The sequence below is a fragment of the Myotis nattereri genome, assembly GCF_964212035.1.
Source record: "Myotis nattereri genome assembly, chromosome: 17".
NCBI classification, from domain to species: Eukaryota; Metazoa; Chordata; class Mammalia; order Chiroptera; family Vespertilionidae; genus Myotis; species Myotis nattereri.
The window spans coordinates 14,822,887-14,835,013 of record NC_138092.1 but is presented as its reverse complement, the minus strand read 5'-3'; the positions used below and the strand labels follow the sequence as shown (position 1 = coordinate 14,835,013).

The 12,127-nt window shown below is 38.9% G+C and overlaps 1 protein-coding gene across 1 annotated transcript in view; it reads left to right on the top strand.

Moving 5' to 3' along the window:
• The window catches only part of LRP12 (LDL receptor related protein 12), a 55,808-nt gene extending 52,102 nt beyond the window's left edge, over positions 1–3,706 (top strand). The window contains exon 7 of the mRNA XM_081111762.1: positions 1,435–3,706. Within this exon, the coding sequence (XP_080967888.1) occupies positions 1,435–2,301 (867 nt within the window). The 3' untranslated portion in view covers positions 2,302–3,706. The remainder of the gene's footprint in view (positions 1–1,434) is intronic.
• Positions 3,707–12,127: the final 8,421 nt, after the last annotated feature.

Here is a 12,127-nt window from a genome sequence, read left to right as displayed (position 1 = left end):
GTTATATATGGAGAATTTGAAAGCATCATTGTGTCATTATATCTTGACAGATACCACAACATACAAAAGTATACTTTTCATTCTTCTGACTTGGTTCTATTGTTCTTAAGCATTTTACTCTTGATTAATTAAAACCCAAAGTGAAATTTCTCAAATTGATTTCTACTTCAACTGAACATTTAGAAGACTTCAGAATGAATACTAAAATTAACATGCTAGTAACATATTAGTAACATGCTGTAATAGCCCGTCACAGAGGGTGACAGAATGTGTGCTGTCACTTCTTCCTGGTTTCACCTGTAAAGGGAGGGGCAGAGGAAACCTGGATCATCATTTGGAAGGAGGAGCCAGTTCACCGTTGTGTCCTGGAAAGGCTGTATTTCCAGTACTAACTGCCAGATTGATAAAGCCATGTTTGTCCCACATTGGAATATTCCTTTTTAATAACCACTAGATGGAGCTTAAAGACTGTCTTATATAATGCGGTAGGCTTGTTTTTTGTTTTGTTTTTTTCATAATCTGTAAACTCATTCATCTAGAAAAAAGGTAGATTTTCCTTTTCAGTCGGACAATATGTACTAATTAAATCACTCCCATATGTACTAATTAAAAATCACCAATTGCAATAATAAGGATATAATTTAATACTTAATACTAAGCTGGAAAATAAAACTTCATCTTTAAAGAGAAAGAGGGAATTCAAATGTCTCAGATACTTTTGTGTAGTGCTATTAACTAATTAATTAATTTCTTTAGCTTTTTGTTTCCTGTGCCATATTACAAATTATTTATTTATTTATTTATTTATTTATTTATTTATTTATTCCTGTGCTGTATAACAGATATATTAGTTCCTTTATTTACAAGTCCTCAGTGTCCAGTCACACAACAAATCCTTGAGAACCAACTGTGAAATATAATTTTCACGTTTTGGAAAGTCTCAACCTTGTAATTCAAGATTCACTTGTTATGTATTAAAAATCAAACAACAGCAAAAACAACAACAAAAATGCAGAACAGCTATGGGCCTAGTTTCCACACTGCTTTAGGTCATTTAGTGAATGATGGTGGCGATTCTTCCATCTTCCCAGCTAAAGAAGTATCAAATTTTATCTTTTGACTTCGGTACACTTTTAGGATTGGATTACTGTGTGAAGTTCTTAAATAAGTAGCTGTTATAACTGATATGAAATATCACCTTAAAGTTGCATATAAAAAATGAAGTGTTAAGAGAACCTTACACAGTGAGCAGTGGCTCAAGTGGTACCTTAGGTTCCATAGTGAGTTGAGCCTGTGTAGTCAAGAAAACTTTATTCTTCCTTCATAGACCCTAGCAGTGAGGAATGGAGTTTTCAGCCACAGCACAGTCTTCCTAGAAGGGTGTTTTCAATCTTTGCACTTGTTTGCTTTCTTAAAGATCTCTTCTTTTCGTAGGCTTCTGTTCTGGAAAACCTGAGGCTAGCTGTACGATCCCAGCTTGGATTTACTTCAATCAGACTTCCTATGGCGGGCAGATCCAGCAACATTTGGAATCGCATTTTCAACTTTGCAAGATCGCGTCATTCAGGGTCATTGGCTTTGGTCTCAGCAGATGGTGACGAGGTTGTCCCTAGTCAGGGTACCAGCAGAGAACCTGAAAGGAATCACACTCACAGAAGTTTGTTTTCCGTGGAGTCAGACGACACAGACACAGAGAGTGAGAGGAGAGATGCAGCCGGAGCATCTGGTGGGGTTGCAGCTCCTCTGCCCCAGAAAGTCCCTCCCACCACAGCTGTAGAAGCAACGGTGGGAGCCAGTGGAAGTTCCTCCACTCAGAGTGCCCGGGGCGGCCACTCCGATAATGGAAGGGACGTGACCAGTGTGGAACCCCCAAGTGTGAGTCCAGCTCGTCACCAGCTCACAAGTGCACTAAGCCGGGTGACTCAGGGGCTACGCTGGGTACGTTTTACGTTAGGTCGATCAAGCTCCGTAAATCAGAACCAGAGTCCTTTGAGACAACTTGATAACGGGGTCAGTGGAAGAGAAGAAGATGATGATGTGGAAATGCTAATTCCAGTTTCTGATGGAGCTTCAGACTTGGATGTGAACGACTGCTCTAGACCTCTTCTTGATCTTGCCTCAGATCAAGGCCAAGGCTTCAGGCAACCATATACTGCAACAAACCCTGGCGTGAGGCCAGGCAGCCGAGACGGCCCCTGTGAGCGCTGCGGTATTGTGCACACTGCCCAGATACCGGACACGTGCTTAGAGGCAACGCTGAAAAACGAAACAAGTGATGATGAGGCTTTGTTACTTTGTTAGGTACGATCACATAAAGGAAATTACATACAAGTTGGAGCAATATCCAGTCATTGTTTTGTAACTTTACAATTAAACTAGTATTAATTTAAAAAGAAGAAAGATGCAGGTGATTTCTTATTATTGTATGTTAGCCTGCATGGTTAAATTAAACAATTTAGAGTTTGCTATTTTAGCAGCTAAACATGCATTATGTATTCGTATTGTTCAATGATGTTCTTCCATTTGTTTCTCATTGTTTTTATCCTGGTACTGTAGTTCATGTTAGAAATATGGCTGCTGAAACTCATTTGATGTCAGTTTATTCTATGTTAAAACTATTATTTGTACAAAATATCTTATTTTAATTGAACCCTTTCTGCTTTTGCCAATACATCTTGTAACTTAATATACTAGAAGTCAAGGTTGTTAATGTACTCCCAATGCAGGGTGGGGACCCTTATACTCACATGTGTTTTTATTTATATATCATTTGTCCAAATATTATTGGATTTCATCATAATAAGAACTTGTTAAAGGGAAAAAAAACTTTGTCTAAAATTTTTTCTCTTATGTTGAACATGCAGTGATGTGAAATTTAGATAAAGTTAGGTAAACTAATGGCAAAAATGAAACTCTTTTATAGGTTTTCTAATCTTGACTTTAATACTCTAATATGGTATTAATCCAAATGGTAAAATTACAAGTCATTTCTTTTTCATCTCTATTTAGGGACAGGATTGAGCGGATGAAGATATTCTACTATGCATTAAATCTTGAACTTTGTAAAATATGTACAAAAATTGTACAAGATAAGTTCCAACTGGTAATGTCTTTCCCTGGTATAGGGTTATGCTTGTATTGGACCCTAGGGATTTGCACTAAAATCATATAAAGGTCTCAGATGAGTTTAGTGCATAAGCACTATCACTTTAAATACTATTATTTGCTACCACAATAACTATATATTTCCATAGCTTTGGGGGGGTGAAGGGGGCATTTTTATTACAAATTGAAATTTCTTTGCTGTTTTTATATTTATTTGTTGTATTTAAAGACTGCATTATTATAAGAAAGTGACTTTTTCAATATATTTTATTCTTGAGGGAGATCATGCTACATGTTGAAAAACAAATTAAATCATTTAGATCAGCCCCTATTTTAAGTAGAGGAATTTGCAAACCCCACATCTTATTTTTATTGTCAATTCCTGTTTATTTATTCTTTAGCTGTCTGTTTTCGTAGCTTAATGATTATGAAGTATGTATTTGTGTGTGATTATTGCTATTTATTAAGTTTTAAATACTTTGCTGAATGTCATTTTAAAGCATGTTTGAGGTCTTGTGTATTTGTCGTGTTATGCTGTCAGGAGAAACTGACTGAAATGTTTTAATATGTATCAAAATTAAAATGACTTTTTTTGTATTGCTTTGGGGTACTTTTTAAATCTGAATTGCTCTTTACTTTTGTTTCATTTTGGTGCATATACAGATTCAGGCCTTAAAGAATGTAGCATGTCTCTCAAGAAGAAACAACATGGGGTTTGGGGAGTTCTTCCTTAACTGCTTTTTAGGAAAGTTGTTGCCTATACCAGCACTGGGGATGAGACTCCCTGCGGACCTGCATGTTACTTGCCTTGGAAAAACTACCTCTGGTTGATGTATCATCAATCAATGCAGTAACCCAATCAGTTCTCTTTATATTATGCTTGGATGCATTTCAGACCCCTGTAGAATAGACTGCCATGCATAGGGTTTTTTGGGTTTGTTTCCTAGCACATGTTTTAAATTTTTTCTTAACTAATAAATCTTTCTGGGTCAAACAGTAAAACCTAAGTCTCTCTCCTACCTGACATCCATCTTTTAGTTCCCTTTCAGAGAGATAGATACCAATACCAGATTCTTCAATATCCTTCCAAAATACCATATAGACACATTAATATATCCATATATAAATGATATATGTAATCTATAATAATAAAAGAGTAATATGCTAATTAGACTGGACATCCTTCCAGATGTCCTTTCAGATGACCTTGCAGACGAAGCCGGGGCTGCGAGGGCAGCCCAGATCCCAGGTGCCAGAGGGAAGCTGGTGCCAGCAGCCTGAGGAAGGAAGGCCTACTCTTGCACGAATGTCGTGCATCCGGCCTCTAGTTTATCTTTAATGTATCAAATTGTATTCTCCTATGCATACTTTTTATTTAAATTTTTTTTCAAAAATATGTATCTATTAGAGCTAAGGGTTTTTGTTTCCTTTTTTTAAATCCTTACCTGAGAACAAGGATATGCTTTTATTGATTTAGGGAGAGAGAGAAACATGAATAAGAGAGTGAAACATACAGTAGTTGCCTCCTATATGTGCCCCCATTAGGGATTGTACCTGCAACCCAGGTCTGTGCCCTGACCACAATTGAATCCAAGACCTTTCAGTGTATGGGACAGTGCTCCAACCAACTGAACCACCCTGGCCAGGTCATATTAAAATTTTAATATTAAAAGTAAAGTTAGGTATTTCAATTATTTGATTTTTTCACATTAAATCATTGATCAACCTGAATTTAAATCACTTCCTTTTCCCCCCAAGTTATCCTAGTTATCCCAAAGCTGTTTATCAAATAAATTCATCCTTTCTTTACTTTTTGAAATTACCCTTTTATAGTAAATTTCCACATTATTTGACTATGCTTTTAGACTCAAATTCTATTCCCTTCAGTTGATCTGCCTTTCTATTTTGCACCAGTCCTACACTGTTTTAATAACTGTAATTTTATGTTTCAAATATTCTTGCTTATTTTTCATCTTAACTTGATAGAATCAACTTGCTGAGTTCCACAAAACAAATCCATTGGTACTTTTATTTTTTAGACAGTTTTTTTTTTTTATAGATTAGTGAAATTTGACATAATTATGTTAAATCTGTCTAAATCATGGTGCCATATCTTACAAAGGTGCCCATTTGTTTAAGTCTTTTGTTCAGATATGTTTTACATTTTACTTCACAGCTATCTTGTACATTTTTTGAGTTTATTCTTGGAATTTAATCATTATGTTATTATTAAGGAAGTTCTTTCTGTTTATAATTTAGTCTGATTTTGGTATATATGAAGGCTATTTCTGTTAATTTTCTACCCACTTACTAAACTCCCATTTTCTTGTAATTGATAATAGTATTTCAGTTCATTTTTGTGTGTTTTCCAGTAACACAATCATGTCCTCCAATTTGTAAAACTCTTTGTCTCAATTAATTGCATTGCCTAGTACATTCAAAATAATGTTGAACATATTGGCTATAATGAATTGGGTTGAAATAGATACATTTAATCATGTTAAGGCACATCCATTAACCCCATTCTTTTTTTAAATTTAACCAAGAATGCATGTTGAATTTTATCACATGCCTTTTCATTATCTATGGAGTTGATCGTATGATTTTTCTCCTTTGATCTTTTAATGTGTTATTAATATATTCATATTTTTGTCATTTTGAACCATTGCATTCCTGAAATAAACTCTACTTGGCCATGTGTATTATGCTTTCAATATATTTGGCATAGGCCAAATGTGTTCATGGGCATTTTGGATAGGACCAAATAATCCTTTTGTATCTTAGGGGAGCTTCCTGAAAGAGAATATTTCTTATAGCAGTCGGCTGTTTTCTTGATTATGGCTGTATCTCAGTGAAAAGGAGACTCACTAAACAAAGGTAGAGTGGTATCTTGGCACAGACCTCTTTATTTTATTATTAAAAAGCCCAAGTGAAGAACTTCTATAGAGCCCAGAACAGAACAGATGTGGCTGTATGCTATGAACTTAGTGATGTGTGTTGAGCACTACAAATACCAGAAATGCAGAGAAGTAATTTATATTTAGAAATTATGATTTAAAAAACAAATAAAACTATTAAACTTTTCTCAATTTCAATGCAGTAGGATCAAGTGTTACCTGAATATTTATTTAAATTTCTATCTTATCAACCAAGCTCTGATTTCAAAGAACATAGAAATTCCTTATCTAATTTGGCTTTTAGATGTAATGTTCCATAGTTTGCTTTCCCTTAAGTACAGATTTTGTATTTGTTATTGTGCATCATGTGAATTTTAACTCCATCGTGATTCTATTAGTTTCCTTTGGTTGGATTTTGTTTGCATGCTTGCTATGTTCTTATTGAAATTTCATCATTAAATTTGGAACATGATTTCCACTTCTCTAGCTCATGCGTTACCATTAGAGTCACTAGCCAAGTGTGCAAAAACAGTGCTTTGTCCCATTTTCTTAATTTGGAATGAAAATAGCACCCATTTATTAATACTGAGTACCAACCATTGTACTAGATGCCCGTATGTACTTCCTTCTATCCTTGAGAAATCTCCGAGGTAGGTGTCACCCTCAAATATCAGCATATAAGACCAACAATATAAGACCACTAAGTGCATTGTCGCTGAGACTGGAAGCAGGATAACTCTTGGCACTTGAACTACATCTTTAACGTATTATATTTTCACATGGACAAGAATAGATCTTACTTTATATTTAAGGGTGTTTTGTTTTTTTTTTACAGCCACATGGTATAAGGATTTCTGTTTTATTTTGGAATACTGTGTGTTTTATTTTTCTAATAGCATAAAAAGATTAGAAAACAACCACTTCATACTCACTAGGAGGGCTATCCTAAGAGAGGCAAAAACAAGTGTTGGCAAGGATGTGAAAAAACTGGAACCCTCACCCACCGCTGGTGGGTGTGCAGCTGCTGTGCAAAGCAGTATCGCAGTGCTTCCCCTAGGTATATGCCCAAAAGAAATGAAAACATGTCCACACAAAATGTGTACATGAGTGTTCATAGCAGCATTATTGATAACAGCCATGAAGGAAAAACAACCCAAACGTATGTTTGATAAATGGATAAACAACGTGATATAGCCATACAATGAAATGTTATTTGGCAATAAAAAGGAATGACATGCTAAAACATACTACAACATAAGTGAACTTTGAGAACATTATACTAAATGCAAGAAGCCATTCACAAAAGACCATATATTGTACGATTTTATTTATATGAAATGTCCTGAATACTCAAAGCTAGAAATAGAAAGTGGATGAATGGTTGCCTAGAGCTAGGAGCTAGGTGGGCGGGGAAAGGTGGTGGTGAGTGACTGCTAATGGGTCCAGGTTTCTTTGTAGGTTGATGAACATTGTAAAACTTGGTGAGTATATTAAAAACCATTAAACTGTACAAATGAACTTGTGCTATACAAGTTATATCTCAATAAGCTCTCAAAGATTAGAGAACAAAAGCACAGGTAATACCACCTTTTTTTCTGCTTGCTTTTAAATTTGGACTGAAGCCATTCCTGCTTATTGTTTAGGAGAATAGCCGTTGTTTTAACAAATTAAAGGTGGAACATACTGTCTTCATCTATTTAGCAGTGTAATCTAATCTGATCGACTATGCTACCTGAGCAATTAATATTTCTGGGCCATAATTTTTAAAAAATGGAAACAATACTTCCCTCATTGAGTTTTTGTACAGATGTAACAACTGGCCTTAGCCCAGTGCTAGGTGTATCCAAATTCAACAACTAATTACTCTATGAATATTCATGGAGGGACTACTATAGGTTCAATAATTATGCTCAATTCACATGTTCTTTAAATTATAATGTGAAACTTTGTTTAATGTAAATAATACATTTTATAAATCTAGAAAGTCATAATTCCATGAAATTGTATGTGCCCATTACACAATGTCCACAAAAGGATGCATTAGTCATATTCAAATAAACAAATAAGCTATTTTCCTCTCCAACTTTAAAAGGAAATGATAATAGCCATATATCAATAGAGAAAAGATCGCCAGGAGTGGGTCACCATATTTGTATAGCAAATTGCTGAGCAAACCAAAGGAATAGTTGGTCTTTTCAAGAAGCCATCTAGTGGTTTATTTCAGCATCACAGTTATTTATTTTGCAGAACAATACTTGTTTTTTTACAACACATGAATGAACTTCTTTGAAAGCAAAACTGCAAATTAAATAGTAAATGAGACTGAATCTGTGTTCTTATTAATATGAACAAAACGCTTAAAAATTCCTCTGGCGGGGGGGGTAGTGGGGGCGGGGAGAATTCCTCTGTGGAGTCCCGTACTGTAATTTGACAAGCTGAAAATGAAGTTAGTGAGCGCTTCTTACTAACTGACAGGTCATCGAAGATGAATATGATGCACTCATCTGTCTTTGATGCTCGAGAGGGGGAGAGGGGGAGAGGGGAGGAGGTGAGAGATCAACCAAAGGACTTGTATGCATGCATTTAAGTATAACCCATGAAGACAGACAGTAGCAGGGAGAGGGCATGTGCTGGGGGTGGGGTCGGGGTGGGAACGACTGGGAAGAGGTCCATTGGGGGGAAAAGGAGATATATGTAATACTTTAAACAACTAAAAAAATAGATATTTTTAAATAAAAAAATACACAACTCATAAGTTTTAAACTGTATGCCCTTCCGAGTAGAGTGATGAAATCTTGCTCTGTAGAGGGCCGCCTGGGAGGTACCTAGGCATTTTCTTATAATTATTGTCAGCTGAACTCAGAGCATAGGCAGAGCCACGCCCTGGGAACATGCTTCTCCAATAAGGCTGGACATGTTAATCAGGCAGGGGCGGAACTAGATATGTAAATCTAGGCCTTTAAAATAAACCTGCTGTGTGGCACAGCCCGATTTTTGCCGCCTCTCCATCAGAGAGGATGGCACCCACCTGGCCCCAGCGTAAAATCTATTTCCGTGTCTTGGTCTTTCTTTAATTTCTTAATCCCCAGCTCTTCCACTCAGCAAATGGACTGTTTCCTTTTCCATGCGGGACATGGAAAAGAGAGAAACAGCCCCCCACATTGCTCTCTCACTCTGCCCTGGGTTTGGTACTATCTGTGGTTTCAGGCATTCACTGGGGGTCCTTTTTTTCCCCCCCACTGGGGGTCTTGAAGCATATCTCCCATGGAAAGTGGGGTGACTCATGTAATGTGTTCTCAGACAGACTTTGCTCAATCAATCAAACTGATTGTTTCACCAGCAAGAAGAAGGCAAAACAGCAGGAGTCTTGCTTCCCATCTTCACTCCATGCCAACACCAACTCTCCCTAGCACTTGTTTCCTACCCATTGAGGGTCCTGGGTGTCTGGTAATGAGTAGCATAAAGAAAAGGAGGTGAGGGTGTTCTGAGGACACACTTCCCCTCTAAGCACGTTTGCCCAGGCACAACCTTCCCCCTGGTGTGGGCCAATAAGGGCCAGAAAGGGGCATGACCCCTTCTGCCAGCCCACATTTCTCCTCAAACTGACCCACCTCTCTCTTCCATTGCAGTTAGCGAATCTCAATGAGCCATTTCCTCCTGCTTTGGTGACATTTCTACAAATCCCCTTTTCTGATCAAAGTTGGAGTTTCTTAAACGTGGGAAGTTTGTTTTGTGCTGTGTCACAGGGCATTTCATGATATCAAGTCTAAGATAAAGAAACGTTTGAAATCATTCAACTGGACAGTTTCAGAGAGGATGTCACAACCACCCTGACATCCAATCTTATTTTCCTAGGGTGGGGCAGACTTGTAGAGCTTGTAGGAGTTTCATCATATTTATAATTACTCCTTCCACCTTTCCACAATGGTCTTTTGACAATAATTTCACAACTAAATTTTGGGGTTTCTTTTTCTTGGCTTGACAGAAAAATCTGTGGAACTTGAAATTATTGGTGCTTTCTGATGTCTAATCATTGTGAGGTTTGTGCAATGTGAAGCTTGAGGAAATTTGGCAATAATATTGAAAATGCTCTCTCAAGGTCACGTGTGACCACCTAGTCTCCAGACTCAAAGGTATCTCCCCAGCCGGTCAGCTGACAGTTGACAATGACAAAAGATCCAAAGTAAACCAGCTGCAGCAAGCAGTGGCAGCACCAGGGGCGGGAACATCAGGCCTGGTGGTCAGGAACTCCCACAGTGCTGGGAGAACCCAGTCTCTTTCCGCCTCTCCACCTGTTCTCCGTGTTGGCTCTGTTCACACAAGCACTGTCTCCCTGTGTTGCCTAGGCAGCTGCCTGAGCCTCTTGCTCGCACCCTCCCAGATGCAAATCCAGCAGGAAAGAACAAACTGAGCCGTTCAGCCTTTCCGAAGTCGTAAAGTCTGCTCTCACTGGGCACAGTTAGTCTGCTTGGGACAGGTACCCACTCCCACACCCATGGGTGTGGCTGCGAGGATTTCCTATGGTGATTGGCAGAGTTTAGTTGAGCAGGTCAGTCCCAGAGCCAGCGCTCCCATCAGTACAATCAAGGCAAGTGTTCTGAGAATGCGGTTGGAGGATTTCTCACCAAAGACACTCAGGGACTATTAGCAGGGTACGAACAGAATAGATGCTGGAATGGCAGATGTCCACCACGCTCCAATCTTTCTACCGAATTTGGTCGTGGCGCCCTTGAAAATCTGCATCCCTGCCTTCCCTACGCAGTGCTGTCCCGTCTTCCTGAGCGCTGGCAAGGGATGGTCCACCGTTGTCCAACCCTATCCCCTCTAGCTTAACCTCATGGAGTTCAGACTCAACTCATCACCTCCTCTGTGCCTCTACCTACTCTGTTCCCTCAACCTAGAACACCATTCCTCTCCCAGTCTCATTTCCATATGTTCATGTCCTTTATATTCTGGTTCAAATAGCTCTTTGTTAAACTTCCATATTTAATTTTCTTCAAGGCAGAAATAAACTTTCCCTTTCCTCTAAACTCTTGTTATCCACTCTCAAAGGTAGAATTTTCTGCTTTAGATATTCTGTTACGTAGTGAAATACGTATGTGCGTCACACTGGCTCTTCGCTCCTTGAGCTCAGAATGTGACTTATCTTTTTTAAATAAAATATATTTTTTTATTGATTTCAGAGAGGAAGGAAGAGGAAGAGAGAGATGGAAACGTCAATGATGAGAGAGAATCATTGATTGGCCGCCTCCTGCATGCCTCCCACCTGGGACTGAGCCGAAACCCTGGCATGTGTCCTCACTGGGAATTGAACCGTGACTTCCTGGTTCATAGATTGATGCTCAACCACTGAGCCACCCTGGCCTGGCAGAATATGACTTTCTTTACCGCTTACCCGTCTATGCAACCCCCCTTCGGGGTCAGTCCTTAAAAGCTGGTATTTGTTAAACACGTGTGTATGGTGCTTCCCCTTTTATTAAGGTGCATTCACGTTGGTCAGCATATTTGCTTCTCAACACACACCTGGAGGGGAAGGACAAATATCTCAATTTTATATATGAGCATATTTTATACCAAGAGGGGAAAAAAAGATTTAACTGAAGGTTTCTAAGATCATTTTGTGGAAATTGGGAGAAAACAAAACAAAACAAAACACACCTAGATCTTTGGAGTTATATTACCTGTTATTTTCCAAGAAAAACTTGCCGGTATGAATTGCGTCATTCAAACTTGGAGAACAGTTGACATCAAGTTGTTCTTGTTTCAAATAGATTAAATACTTTCCCTCTGAACTTTCTGTCTGCCAATTACTGGGGCTGTGCGGCAACTTGCTAATGAATATTTAAAAGGAAGTCCAGGCCCAGTGGTTCTCTCCAGCTCGGGGTGGGTGTTGCATTGAATTGTGTGGATCTCCTGCTGGGTCCCAGCCTTTGGGGCCAGCCCCGCGGCCCTGGGGGTGGAGCCCACGTCCGGAGGCTGGGGTTGATAAGCCCGCCGGTCTCCGGGACTCCGGACTCGCCCCTCGTTTGTAGCCCGAGCCGGAGACCGGAGCCAGGCCTTGGGTATCTCCAAGGAGGTCGCCTCCGCTTGCCCATCCAGCCGTGCGCTCCCCCTCCTCCCGGGCC